This window comes from Podarcis cretensis (assembly GCF_951804945.1).
Source record: "Podarcis cretensis genome assembly, chromosome: 13".
NCBI classification, from domain to species: Eukaryota; Metazoa; Chordata; class Lepidosauria; order Squamata; family Lacertidae; genus Podarcis; species Podarcis cretensis.
Genome location: NC_137182.1, coordinates 31,142,286 through 31,157,746, shown reverse-complemented (window position 1 = coordinate 31,157,746; position 15,461 = coordinate 31,142,286). Strand labels below are relative to the sequence as shown.

Genomic DNA, 15,461 nt, shown 5'->3' with positions numbered 1-15,461 from the left:
CAATTGGAAATATATTTACAACTTTCAAGCCCCTCTTTTCTACCTCCCATTCTTGGTACTGGGATTCTCCATGATGAAATTATACCAGGTTCATCAACCATTTTAGTCCAGTGGGCACAGTTGGGTTTTTGAGGAAATGTTGTTTCTGGCAGTAACAAGTATTATATACACAAGATGACCATCTTGTGTATGGAGGCTTGGCATAACACAAAGTGGATGCCATAAGTGAAGCAGATGCCTTCAGGTGAAGAAAACAAAACACAAAACACAATACACAAACAAACAAAAACCAGCAACCAAGGTGTCTGGGTCAGAGGGGAAAGATGTGGGGAGGTTTAAGGAGTCTCTAATTTTATGGCCTTGGGGAGCAGAGGTATGCAATGGGGGAGAGGAAAAATTATCAGAGGAGAGGGGGAGGTAGATGATGTTGGTCATTGGTGCTGAGCCACCACCCCATAGAGACTTAAGTAGCCTGTGTTCTCATCTAGTGGTGGTGTTAATGTCATGTCAGTGCCCAAAACAAAACTCTCATCCATATGGTGACTGACTTGGTGTCCATTACCAAAACCTGATTGGATAAGCTGGCAGTAGGAGGAGATTGACCTTGCCTAGCTGTGCCCACCTGAATGGTAGTACTGCACAAGTCAAAGCAGGAGTTTCTGGATGTATGGGATCTTATGATGTAATGATGAAAACAATATAAACAAATATAAGACTAGCTGTGAGGGGATGTTAAAGATAAGTATCAATATAGTCAGTGCTTTGGGGGGGGGGCAACGCAGAGGTATGTATACCCCTACACATTTTGTGAATCTAAGTTTGGCCTCATTGAAGGGCAGTGTTTCAATATGAGTAGGAAAATGAGAGTATCCCTAAACATTTTTTATTTTAAAAAAGCACTGAATATAGCTGTATAAAGAAGAGTATACTTTCTTTTTTATAATTAATTTTTATTGGAAGTTTTCAACACAGAATACAATAAAAGCCACACTAGCCTAAATAAAAATAAATCTAAATAAAAATAAATCTTAATCCTTATTCTACACAAAGGAGGGTAAGCCCTCTCAGCTCTCACTTGGGAGTTTCTCCCTCTTCCCCCCACCCTGGGAAATACGCCCTACCCTGCCCCTCACATAGGGCCAAAAAGGCTATGTTTTCTATTGATTGGGCTTTATCTGTAAGCGTGTAAAAGAGCAGAACAATAGATTGTAATATTCATTTTATGTATATGTATTAGAGCTAACAGATAAAAAATAATTAACCCTAGCACAAGAAGAAAACTATTCAGTATTTTGAAACATCAGCAAAGTTTAGGGGTGAATCTGAATTGTGTTTGGTCCACAACATAAGCAAAAAAATCACAATTTCCAGAGTAACACAGTGATTAGAATGTAGTTGGATATTACCCTTCTCCAAATGTTTCAGTGCATGTCTTGGATTGAAAACCATACCAAAATGTGTAAAAATGTGTATATTAGAATAGAGTGTGTCTAGAAATATGTGAGATAAAAGATTAATTTAAATAGCTACCTAGTTGAGCATTTAATATGAATTTTCATACCTTTATTTTACAGATCAATGGAAACAAGTTGGAATGGGTTTATGAATGCATACATTTGAAACTGACTTGAAGTGGAAATAGATGAATCAGCTGATCCCTATCAGAGTCTGAAATCTGTGTCATCCACCATAAGGAAAGTTCTGGGGGCAGCATGGAGACAACACATAGTATGTTGCTTCTATCACATATGACCACATTTCATGTGCCTTCCTTTGTGTGGCACAAACCTACCAATATTATTTCTCAGGGCATTTTTGACCTCCTTGTTTCTCAGGCTATATATAAAGGGGTTGGCCAAAGGGGGCAAAGCTGTGTACAAGAGAGAAGAAATCTTTCGCATCTCTCTGTTGACTTCAGCCTTGGGTAACAAATACAAAATCATTAGTGAACCATAAAATATGGATACCACAGCCAAGTGAGAGGAGCATGTAGAAAAGGCCTTTTGCCTCCCAGTGGAAGAAGGGATTTTCAAGATGGCAATAATTATATATACATAAGAGGTTAAAGTTAAAAGAAAGGGAGGGAGTGTGAATATGGCACTCACAAGAATACCCAACATTTCCCTTAAGCTGGTATCACTGCAAGAGAGCTTAAGGAGCGGGAAGTAGTCACAAAAGTAATGATTAATTTCATTGGGGCCACAGAATGTTAACTGTAGCATCAGATTGAGCAATATCAGGAAGGCTATAAATCCATTGGACCAAGATGCAACTGCTAATTGGATACAAGTCTGGGTGCTCATCATTGTAAAATAATGCAGTGGCTTGCAGATTGCTAGATACCTGTCATACGACATCACACAAAGTAAACAGCATTCTGTAGCTATTAGGGATCCACAGAGATACCATTGCGTTAAACAGCCGGTGAAAGAAATCCTCCTATCTCCAGTCAAGAGAGCTCGTAGCATCCTCGGAAATAAATTGGAGCAATAGCATGTCTCCAGGAAGGCGAGATTCCCCAGAAAGAAATACATTGGGGTATGAAGATGCTGATCAAAAACAACCAGGACAACAATGAGAATGTTTCCAGTTACTGTCACAACATAAATCACTAGAAATGCCAGGAAGAGAAATGTCTGCACTTCATAGAATTCCCCAAATCCCAGGAGGATGAATTCTGTAATCTCTGTCTGGTTTTCAAACTTCATCTAATAGGAAAATAAAGTCAAATCCTATTGAAAAGAGCAATTTTTATTAATGAAATAATTCATGAGTGCCATGCTAACATTAATGCAATATGTTTGAGAGCTGATGTTGTCACACAAGCATTGCCATTGACTATAATAACAATTTTGGGATTGTGCAACATTTTTCAAAAGTGCAAGACATCCACTGAATTTGACTGTTGTGCTTTGCCAGCAAAACAGCTTTTTTCCACAACTGGGTATCACTCATTTTCATAGGCACACTGAAACATTATATTAACAGGTAGTGAGAAGCTGATGTAAGGATCAATGGAGAAAACATTGGTTGAAGGCACTTGACCTAATCTGTTTTCATATTCACCTTACCATGATCATGATGCATGCTCAGAATCCCACGGTAGGTAGGGATGGAGGAAGGAAGAATCACCCTGAACACTGTTGCTTCTTAAGCTTAGGTTTTGGTCTGTTATAGCAATGCACTGGGAAATTCACAGTACATATGTGAATATGAGAAATTATATTAAAAATAAATGTTTTTCAAAAAATTGGAAACTAATGAAGTACTTTTCTATAACATAATATCCTCTGGTACTGATACATGGGACGCAGGTGGTGCTGTGGGTTAAAGCCTCAGCGCCTAGGACTTGCCGATCGAAAGGTCGGCGGTTCGAATCCCTGCGGTGGGGTGCGCTCCCGCTGCTCGGTCCCAGCGCCTGCCAACCTAGCAGTTCGAAAGCACCTCCGGGTGCAAGTAGATAAATAGGGACTGCTTACCAGCGGGAAGGTAAACGGCGTTTCCGTGTGCGGCTCTGGCTCGCCAGAGCAGCGATGTCACACTGGCCACGTGACCCGGAAGTGTCTCCGGACAGCGCTGGCCCCTGGCCTCTTAAGTGAGATGGGCGTACAACCCCAGAGTCTGTCAAGACTGGCCCGTACGGGCAGGGGTACCTTTACCTTTTTACTGATACATGACCATGCTTCTAACATGCAGATTTATTTATTTTTTTGAAATCCTAATAATAATAATAATAATAATAATAATAATAATAATAAATTTATTATTTATACCCCGCCCATCTGGCTGGGTTTCCCCAACCACTCTGGGCGGCTTCCAACAAAACACTAAAATACATTAACCTATTAAACATTAAAAGCTTCCCTAAACAGGGCTGCCTTTAGATGTCTTTTAAAAGTTTGGTAGTTATTTTTCTCTTTGACATCTGGTGGGAGGGTGTTCCACAGAGCGGGTGCCACTACTGAGAAGGCCCTCTGCCTGGTTCCCTGTAACTTGGCTTCTCGCAGCGAGGGAACTGCCAGAAGGCCCTCGGCGCTGGACATCAGTGTCGAGGCAGAACAATGGAGGTGGAGACGCTCCTTCAGGTATACTGCACCGAGGCCGTTTAGGGTTTTAAAGGTCAGCACCAACACTTTGAACTCTGCTCGGAAACGTACTGGGAGCCAGTGTAGGTCTTTCAAGGCCAGTGTTATATGGTCTCGGCGGCCACTCCCAGTCACCAGTCTAGCTGCCGCATTCTGGATTAGTTGTAGTTTCCGGGTCACCTTCAAAGGTAGCCCCACATAGAGTGCATTGCAGTAGTCCAAGCGAGAGATAACCAGAGCATGTACCACTCTGGCAAGACAGTCCACGGGCAGGTAGGGTCTCAGCCTGTGTACCAGATGGAGCTGATAAACAGCTGCCCTGGACACAGAATTGACTTTATTTATATGGATTTCATATCATTTTAAAAACCCTAGAGCTCTCAGTACAGTGGTACCTCGTGTTATGGAAGGGATCTGTTCCAGAGGCCCGTCCATAACGTGAAATGCCCGCAACTTGAAGTACTGCATCTGCGCAGGCGCGCAGCACGATTTGGCACTTCTGTGCATGTGTGAGCAGCGAAACCCAGAAGTAACCCGTTCCTGTACTGCGGGTTGCCGCGGGACATAACGTGAAAAGACACAACATGAAGCAGATGCAACACAAGGCATTATACTGCTCTTTTAATCTCCTTGCTGAGTTCATTTGGAATCAATTATCAACACCATAGTAATGGTGAATTAATATTATGTATAGGAAGAAAACAAAATGTAAGTTCAATGATGCCTTATACAAGTGAGTCGCTTTGGGTTGCCCTGGGCAAGATAAAGCAAAATAATAATAATAATAATAATAATAATAATAATAGCAACAACAACAAAAAACCAACAACAAAAAACAACAATAATAATGGGTGGACAGCTTCGTCACTTTCTCTAAGAAATTGTTTGAAATTCGTGAGCTAAAACACAGCCAAACTTCAAAATTGGTACTGCAAATTTTAATATGCAGCACACAAAGCAAAATGTAGATATTAAGGAGAAATGTAAATAAATAATAATGCACATATCAGTGAAAATATTATGCAAAATGCATTATGATTGAGAAAATTGTTTGCAAAGTTACATATCTCCATCAGGAATGCAGACAAAAATGCACAAAAGTGCTGATGAATTTTCATGGGGTCTTTTGTTTATTTTTCATATATTGAAAATCATTCAAACTGATACAAAAATTTGGAGAACTGTTAAGACTAGAAAAGTGATAACTTTGTATATGCCTAAATAATAAATGTTTACCTTTCTGCTGAGATTTCTCAGTGCTATTTTACTGATCCATAAGTTCCCTGCTTATTGTAAACAGAAGAAAATATTATAAGGTCCTTTGCTTCTCCTGAAGTCATCTATTAGCATTGCCTCTTTCACTATCGGGAATTATGCATGTCTACATATACATATATATATATATAAAGGGACGCAGGTGGCGCTGTGGGTTAAAGCCTCAGCGCCTAGGGCTTGCCGATCGAAAGGTCGGAGGTTCGAATCCCTGCGGCGGGGTGCGCTCCCGCTGCTCGGTCCCAGCGCCTGCCAACCTAGCAGTTCGAAAGCACCTCCGGGTGCAAGTAGATAAATAGGGACCGCTTACCAGCGGGAAGGTAAACGGCATTTCCGTGTGCGGCTCTGGCTCTGGCTCTGGCCAGAGCAGTGATGTCACGCTGGCCACGTGACCCGGAAGTGTCTCCGGACAGCGCTGGCCCCTGGCCTCTTAAGTGAGATGGGCGCACAACCCCAGAGTCTGTCAAGACTGGCCCGTACGGGCAGGGGTACCTTTACCTTTACATATATAAAGCAGTTTTGTTGCCCTGTTCTGTTCTAGATTACAAAGTGTCTTCAGGTGTTTTTATGTGAAAGAAATCATAATTTATTCCCTCCACTTCTAATTACCAGAACAACAAACACTTTTATGGATACATATTTTAAGTGCGTAAGTGTGTTTAAAAATGCTGTCCTTAAGAGAATATGATGGCAGAATATGGTGTTCCCAGGATGTTGGTGTTATTAAGGGACAGAGCCATCTGGGAAACAATATCTTTCAACGCACTCACAAAACCCCAGAGCAATAATAATGTGATGGAAAACGGAAAGTTTCTCAAGCACTGGTTTTTTATTGCCACTAAAACAGATGTGTGGGTATGAGCCTTTGAGAAAGCTGCCAGAGCAGGATTTTATGTGTAAGAATCCTATGTTGAGTAAACAAGCTTGACAGAGGATGCCCTAAGCGATTAGTGGGTAATAGCTTAAGTAAAGCTTCACAAACATTACAAGCGGACTTTTCAAGAAAAGTACCTTCTAGCTATTTAAATTGCCATTTAATATTCAATAACATCACAAACAACTTACATGGTAGCTTAAAGAAACACTGGCATGTTGAACACCACATATCTGGCTGTCAGGATTAGCCAATTAAGCTATTCAAAAGAACCAAGAACATGCTGACAAGAAGTGAATTTAGAGACCATAACATGACCTTTCCCAATAGCTTTTCAGAAACAGGTGCACCAAAAGAAGAACAGTGTCTGTGAACACTGTGCACATTTGAGGTACAAAATGGGGGAAGATTTGAAGACCACTCAAACCTACAAGAACACTTCATGGCCTGTGCACTATATTCTATTAAAAGCAATTGTCAATAGAATTATATGGAGAAATGATCTAGGGACATTCAAAGAACAAATTAGGGAAACACAAGAATAAAATATTCTGAATGAACAGTGGATGTATGATTTTTGTGGTTCATGCTGTGGCCACAGACATGTGATTTGACGGTGAGTTTGGGATAGCCCAATGCAAAAATCCTGAGAATCCATGTGGATCCATGCTTTGTAACCACATTTTTGCACCATTGCACCCCCAGGAAACAGTGGATGTGTGCTTTTTTTGGTGCAGGCTGTAGCCATGGACATGTTGTGTGATCTGATGGTGAATTTGGGATGACCCAATGTAAAAATCCTGAGGATCCATGGGCTTTTACTGCCCCTCCCTGCAGCCTCCTTTATCTCGTCCCTTATCTCTCTCCCGATTCCACTTATCAGCTGCTTCCTTTCAACACTCCCTTCCCTCTTGTTTGCCTTAGTGTCTTTTCCTCAGCTGGAGCAGTTTTTTGCTTCTCCTTTTCTTCTAATTTCTCTCCTCATTGATTTATCCCTAGAGTGCCTTATCTCCTGCCCCGATGGCTTGCCAATCAGCTGCTCTGCGGCTTTGTTTCAATACCCCCTTCCATATATATATATATATATATATATATATATATATATATATATTAAAAAAAAACATGATCTGCTTTTTGCCCCTGGGCAATTCGGCTCCAGTGACCACACATTTTCTCCATAAGACACACAGACATTTCCCCTTACCTTTTAGGAAGAAAAAGGTGCGTCTTATGGAGCGAAAAATATGTTGAAATATGTAAAAAAAAGCAACAAAAAAACCACACGGCCAAACCAGTCAATTTATGAAACAAAATTATTCTGTAAATTCTTTAAGGTTTGGGGCTCTAGAAAAAGGTGCATACAAATGATAATGGGGAAAGTGGGGCAGATTGATGTAGAAAAATTAAATCTCATATTTTATGTAACAAAAATGAGTCAAATAAAAAAAATTGCTTTATGCATGGCATAACTAATCAATGTTATAATAGCAATCAAAAGAACCATTAAAGTTAGAAGATAAAGAGAATATAATGACTTGCGTAAACAATGGGTTTTGTATCATTCTGCCCCACCTATGGGGCACTTAGATACATTGGATGAGGCACTTTGGTACAAAGCGTAAATTGTATGAGAATGGTAATTATTTACAAGAATATAATGAAAAAAACAATTTTTACTGTGAGAGATCATAATCAGCCTTACAATTTGTTACTTAAAATCTAAATTAAGTATCAAAACTAACAGTGTCTCACACATATCATAGACTCTATGGCAGGTTTTCTTAACAAAACATCAAAACAAAATATAAGCCGCACCCGAATATAAGCTACATCTTTAAAATTCAAGGGGTGGGGAAAACAATATCTAAATATAAGTTGCTCCCTTAAAATTCCGCAGGCACTCACAGCCATTCTGTTTTATCGTATGTCTGTAATATCGTAAAAGCCAATTTTTGTAAGGTCATTAATTTAAGTTGCACTTTAACTTTTCATGGATGGAATTTGGGGGAAAAGCGAGGCTTATAGGCCAAGACGGGATATATATATATATATATATATATATATATATATATATACACACATACATACATAAGATGGTATATATAACAACAACAGCCGTAGCACAACTATTATCACTTCCACAATAAACATTTATGGAGACAAAGGACAATACATAGAATGTTGCTTCTTTTACACATTCTCAAGCTTCTTAGCAGTTGTTTTGCATGATACAAGGCTACCAATATTATTTCTCAAGGCATTTTGAACTTCTTTGTTTCTCAGGCTGTAAATAAATGGGTTGGCCAGAGGGGGCAAAACTAAATACAAGAGAGAGGAAAATTTTTGCATCTCTCCGTTGCCTTCCCCCTTTGGTAACATGTACACAATCATTAGTGAACCATAAAAGATCGAAACCACAATCAAGTGAGAGGAGCAGGTGGAAAAGGCCTTTTGCCTCCCTGTGGTGGAAGGGATTTTCAAGATGGCAACAATTATATATACATAAGATGTTAAAGTTAGAACAAAAGGAGGAAGTATTAATATGGCATCCAAAAACAAACCCAACATTTCTATCAAGCTGGTGTCACTGCAAGAGAGCTTAAGAAGTGGGAAATAATCACAAATGAAATGATTAATTTCATTGGGGCCACAAAACGTTAACTGTAGCATTAGACTGAGTAATATAGAAAACCCTATAAAGCTACTGAGCCAAGATGCAGCCGCTAAATGGATACAAGCCTGGGTGTTCATGGTTGTAAAATAATGCAATGGTTTGCTGATTGCTAGGTACCTATCATAAGACATCACACCAAGTAAACAGCATTCTGTAGCTAGTAAGGAACCACAGAAATACCACTGCATCAAACAGCTGGTGACAGAAAGGCTTCCATCTCCGGTAGAGAGAGATGAAAGCATCCATGGAAATATATAGGAGCTGTAGCAAGCCTCCAAAAAGGATAGGTTCCCCAGGAAGAAATACATAGGGGTGTGAAGATGCTGGTTAAAAATAACAGCAGCAACAATGAGAATGTTTCCTGTCATGATCACAACATAAATCACTAGAAATGTGAAGAAGAGAAATGTCTGCACTTCATAGAATTCCACAAATCCCAGGAGGATGAATTCCTCAATCTTTGACTGGTTTTCCAACTTCATCTACTTGAGATATGTTAGATCCTATTGAAAAAAAAGGAATAACAAAAAACAGAAATAATCGATGAGTCCATTATCACATTAGTGCAAGAGGTTTGAGAGCTGATGTTGTCACACAAGTCCGCTCAACTCTTTTGGTGTAGCAGCATTGCAGGATGGCAGAGACTCCACTGGGTCCCCGATGGCGAACCATGCCTTCAGTGCCCTTCCTGATAGGCAGTAGAGGCATAAGCCCTTACCTCCTATCAGGAGCCAGATCCTGGCCTGCACCCTTTTTTGGAGAATGGGACTCAGGCTTGGGTCCGCGCCATGGCTGTTTAAGCAGCCCACACTATTTACTTTTTCCTTCGTCGGGTTTCCCACCCGCTCATCCTCTGTTTAAGGTGTTAGTCAAGGAATTTGCTGTGGCTACTGTGGTAGCCATTCTTTACAGGGGCAGGTAGGAATTTGTCCACCGGGCCAATTGGGTCTGACCCGGGGATTTTGCCTACCTCATAGCAATCGTCACAATTGGGTTGGGCACTGGGGCAATCTCTTGTCTTGGATGGACAGGAGGTTGTAGTCTCCACCTGCCCCTCTAAATTCTGGGATACCTCACTAAAGGGATCTGGGGGAAGTGGTCATTTTCGTGTGCCCAGGTGGGGCCAGAGCCAAAGGCACTCCCGCAGACCCTGGTTCCTGTGGGGGTCACCCTACTTGATGTATGTCTTAGGAACCCCTGCGTGGGTTGACCACTGTGTCACTTCCAGTGGACATGTTGGAAGTATTTCGATTGCCCCATGCCCAAGCCAAACCTCTTTCTTTCTTTCTTTCTTTTTTTTTAATTATTATTTTTTATTTTTTTTATTAATTTTTTAGAAAAATTTTCTTTTACAAATTTAAATAACACATTCACATACACTATAATGCCAAATTCTTTTGGACTTCCCCCCGCTCCCTCCACAATCCTCATAATTTTATATTTATTTCACATTTCCTTTATAATTGTATTGCCAGTTAATAAATCTTTACAACTCTTAACCCTCTCGCAATACCCTTTCTCATCACAAAGCCTCTTTAAATCCAACTAGCGTTGTCTGTTCATCACAAATATTTTCCAGATAAATCGTAAACTTTCTCCAGTCCTGTGTGAACTTGTGATGTTTAAGAAGGATTGTAAAGAGAGGAAATATATTGAAGGAGAGTCTAGATTCCAGAAAGAAATAATTAATAATGATTATAAGGTATTGTCAAAAATGTACAAAATGTTATTGGAATGGCAAGCCAAACCTCTTTCATCTGTATTCAGTAAAGTTGTGGCCTGTTTGGATCCAAACCAATCTTAATGCTCTCTTATTTATTTGAGTTGGGGACAGTGGAGACCGACGTCTGGACCTGCAAGTCGTTGAGCTTGTGTATTAGTATCACTGAATATAGTGACCATGGTTTGTCTTGGGGTTGTGCACTGATTTGGCTGTTATGCTGCACCACAGATGTACTGTTATATTGTCAGGTAGTAAAAAAGCTAAGGTAGGGATTTTGCAGTGGAGAAAGCATTAGTGAAACATCACCTAACATATCTTCCTGTACACTTTTTAATCATGATGGTGCATACTCAGATAACAACAACAACCCTACCTCTATGCTCATATGCAGAAATTTATTTCATCATTTATTAAACATAAAATTCTTTTTAATAATTAGCCTATAATATTTGAAAACTAATGAGGTGTTTTTCCTCTAACAATTGATTCATGCCTCTATGCTTCTAACATTTAGAAAACTTTTCTGAAGCCCTAAATTTATATCATGGGGGCAGGGATTATAGTTTTCCTCAGGTATCAGTCTTCCTCTTTTAATGACTTTGTTCAGGTTTGGGTTTTTGTTTTTTTTTTTTTTTGAACTAATGATCAACACTATGAATATTAAATATAGGAGTAAAAAACAAAATAAAATAGCAATTGATAACTTGTGAAGTGGTGGAGTACTGCAAATCCTCTAAGTGTTTACAGAGATCAGAAATTAATTTCAAACTTCAAAATTTTGAATGCTCATCACAAGCATTCCCCTTCATAGAATATTTCCTACTATGCCTATATTTTAAGTGATGTGCAGTGTAAATTAATAATGAAGAGTCTTCTTCAGTAAAAGAATAAAAGCTTTACTGAGTTAAAGCTTGTTTGCAAATAAACAGCATACTGAACAAAAGATTAAACTAGTTTCAGAACATACATGGAGTACAGGCTTCACTTCTGAGTCAGGCTCCATACACACACTGACTCCACCCTGCTCAGGCCCCACAGAGTCTCCAAACTGTCTGCCTGCAAGCAGATTCAGATACAGTGGTACCTCATTTTAAGTACTTAATTAGTTCTGGAGGTCTGTTCTTAACCTGAAACTGTTCTTAACCTGAAGCACCACTTTAGCTAATGAGGCCTCCTGCTGCCACCGCACCGCCAGAGCCCGATTTCTGTTCTCATCCTGAAGCAAAGTTCTTAACCTGAGGTACTATTTCTGGGTTAGCAGAGTCTGTAACCTGAAGCATCTGTAACCCGAGGTACCACTGTACTTAAACAGAGAATGAGTCATCCTCACATGAGTCATAGTGATTCAGTATACAGAGTGATTCTGCAGCTTTTCAGCATTTCACAACATTTCTAGACTCCTTTACTGCTCTCTTTATTGCTTCTGCTCTCAAATACCTTTGTCACATGACATTAAGTGCACGCCATATTTAAAGCCCAGGCCTTTGTTTGAAATGAGCTTCTTGCTGCCCACCTCTCACCACAGAAGCAATGCCAGAAATAAGGCAATGGTAACATAGGCACAGATATCAAGAAAGAAATCTTGTTAACTAGGGCTGGGAAATCTGTGGTTCACCAGATGCCCATCATCCCCACCAAGCATGGTCAATGGGCAGGAATATTGGGATCTGTAGCCTAGAAGCATTTGAAAGGCTGTGGATGCTGGGACACACCAGATGCTGTTGGACTGCAACTCCCATCCCCCTCAAACTATATAGTCAATGTTCAAGCATTATGGGCTGTAGTAGAGAAACACTGGGAGGACCTCAGGTTTCCCATCCTTGTAGAGGAATTAGGAATGAGAGAGAAATTTGGTGCAGTTAGAATTTTAATGCAAGCCGAAATAATCCACACTTTCCAAAACAATATGCAAACCAAAATGCAGCTAAACTTCAAAATAACTACTTCAATTTTGTAATTCAGTTCTCCAACCAAGTAAGGCTCTGATATTTGAGATTTGGATGGAGGCTATGCATTGTTCATTAATTAATTAAAAATTAACTCTAAGCCATGATATTGTGTTAGTGCTCAAGCAGACCAATCCGCCATTCCACCTCCCAATATCACCCTCAGTATTCCAGACATCTTAGAAAACTGAGCATACATATGGTAGCTCTTAGAAGTATGAAAGGACTAGCTTCTGTTTACTGTGACCTTATTTTGAAACTGATAGGCACAGGGCCACCAGTATTTGGTATTAGAAAAACACAATTGTTCCTAATATTTTCTAATATGTGATGATACCACATAATATCCATAGATATTTTTACAGGTAGTGTGAACAAATAATGTGTTTGGTACCTCTGTGCTAGATGAATGAGGAAGTGGAAGTTTACGGAAGGTCCAATTTCTATTATTTGTTGGTCCTGGAAGAAAGCTGTACTTTTTCCATTCTTTTTCCAATATTCATGATATTTGGCTCACTTAGCCTACATTTTCTTAGTTCCTTGTGTAATTTCTGCATCTGATGGTTTCACATTTCTCGTTTCATCAACAAGACGAAGTCTCCCCTTGACTGTTATTTATTCTTGGGAAAAATAGGTTGCCTTGTAATAATTTATTGGCAGTGGATGCAGAGAGATTGCTAATTATTAGTTATGAACTCCAGTGAGAATTCAGGCAAACAAAATGAACTTAGACTGAAATAACATGGGAACGTTGCATTATTAAAGGAAACCCCTGAAGATCGTCCTTTGGACCAATTCACATAATGTGGGTACACTATTGCATTTCTCACCATTTAATTGGGGATTCCCAGCTGAATTGGTACACTAATTTCATTCTGAAACACTGTTTCAGTGGGATTTTGTAAGATTCTATAATGACCCCACCATGTATTTTGAGTATAGGTGTACTTAAATACTTTAAAAAGTAATTTAAAAAGTACTTTTGAGTAGTACTTTAAAAGTTTAAGGTTGGAAGAGTTTCAACTTCTCTGCCGTTTTGTTCAAACTACATGGGTATTACGAAGGGAAAAACAAAAATTGAACATAAAAAAGAAAGAAAGAAATGGATTGAAATTTAAAATCAAATTTTGTACAGGGAAAGGAATAGGAATTTGTACATTGGACATCCTGCAAACCAGGGATGGGGAACCTGTGGCTTCCAGATGTTGATGGACTTCAACTCGGAGCAGCCCCATCAGCATGGTCAATGGTTTTGGATTATGGGAATTGGAGTCCAACATCACCAAGAAAGCTACAGGTTCTTTATCCTTCCTGTATACTAGCCTTGATTGAGATATTTACAATGTGGCATTGTACTATTTTTTGTGTTTGCTATACATCAATACAAGAAGTACTACAGAGGACATTGTATAACCACATAATTTTTAAAAATTCACTCATAATTTTTATTTTTTGCATGCATTCAGTTTTATTTAGAAACATGAAGTAGACTGCCAATCCTGATTCACAAATGCCCTTCCAACGCTTTTGTAGTAGCCTTTCCAGGACTTCCTTTACATCCTTGTTTCTCAAACTGTATATAAGAGGGTTAGCTATGGAGGGAAGGACTGTGTAGAGAACAGAAACAATTTTATTGAAGTATCTCATGGATTCCCTGCTTATTGTGAACAGAAGAAAATATTATAAGGTCCTTTGCTTCTCCTGAAATCATCTGATATCATTGCCTCTTTCACTATCAGTAGTTATGCATGCCTACATATGTAAAGCAGTTTTGTTTGTAAACAAAGCATAAATTGTATCAGAATGGTAATTATTTACAAAAAAATGAAAAAAAATTACAATTTTTTACTTAAAATATAAGTTATGTATCAAAACTAACAGGTTTCACAAATATGATAGACTTTACAACAGGTTTTCTTAACATCAAAACACGGACAGTGGTACCTCAGGTTACAGACACTTCAGGTTACAGTCTCCACTAACCCAGAAATAGTACCTCGGATTAAGAACTTTGCTTCAGGATGAGCACAGAAATCATGCCGTGGCAGTGCGGCGGCAGCGGGAGGCCCCATTAGCTAAAGTGGTACCTCAGGTTAAGAACAATTTCAGGTTAAGAACAGACCTCCAGACCGAATTAAGTTCTTAACCTGAGGTACCATTATATTAATCTTTCTTCAAACACCTATCCATTAAAAAAACCCAACTTTTGGATAATTAAAAAAAAATATAAGAACTCATATTAGGTAGTCAAAAAAAGTAATTTAAACAAAATGCTTATAAAAAATAAGATAATTACTTAACGTTTAGCTTCTATTGCACATTATATCCACTTAAGTCAGCAGAAAAAGTATAAATAGGTGATGTTCGAGATGTGCCCTTTGAGAAATTTGGTTTTGACAACTGCAAAATAACATCCTTGAAATCAATGCTTGCCTTATCTTCCACAATGGGGAAGACAAACATACAAGATCCTGGATTTTTCCTGAGATATGACACTTGATAATCAGTCATATTCTAGACAGCATATTAAAAAGTAGAGACATCACCTTGCCAACAAAGGTCCGTATAGTAAAAACTATGGTTTTCCCAGTAGTGATGTATGGAAGTGAAAGCTGGACCATAAAGAAGGCTGATCGCCGAAGAATTGATGCTTTTGAATTCTGGTGCTGGAGGAGACTCTCGAGAGTCCCATGGACTGCAAGAAGATCAAACCTATCCATTCTTGAGGAAATCAGCCCTGAGTGCTCACTGGAAGGACAGGTCGTAAAGCTGAGGCTCCAATACTTTGGCCACCTCATGAGAAGAGAAGACTCCCTGGAAAAGACCCTGATGTTGGGAAAGATGGAGGGCACAAGGAGAAGGGGACAACAGAAGGCAAGGTGGTTGG

The 15,461-nt window shown here is 39.3% G+C and overlaps 2 protein-coding genes across 2 annotated transcripts in view; both read right to left on the bottom strand.

Moving 5' to 3' along the window:
* LOC307201508 (olfactory receptor 6N1-like) overlaps positions 1–3,211 on the bottom strand; it is a gene marked incomplete at its 3' end in the record, with an annotated part of 248,480 nt that extends 245,269 nt beyond the window's left edge. Inside the window, exon 1 of the mRNA XM_079950779.1 lies at positions 2,533–3,211. Coding sequence (XP_079806905.1) covers positions 2,533–2,708 — 176 coding nt within the window. The 5' untranslated portion in view covers positions 2,709–3,211. The remainder of the gene's footprint in view (positions 1–2,532) is intronic.
* A 5,210-nt stretch (positions 3,212–8,421) lies between these two features.
* LOC307201507 (olfactory receptor 6C4-like) lies at positions 8,422–9,387 on the bottom strand (the record flags this gene model as incomplete). Its single annotated transcript, XM_079950778.1, has 1 exon — positions 8,422–9,387. The coding sequence occupies one exon, from the start codon at positions 9,385–9,387 to the stop codon at positions 8,422–8,424; it is 966 nt and encodes a 321-aa protein (XP_079806904.1).
* Between the last annotated feature and the right edge of the window lie 6,074 nt (positions 9,388–15,461).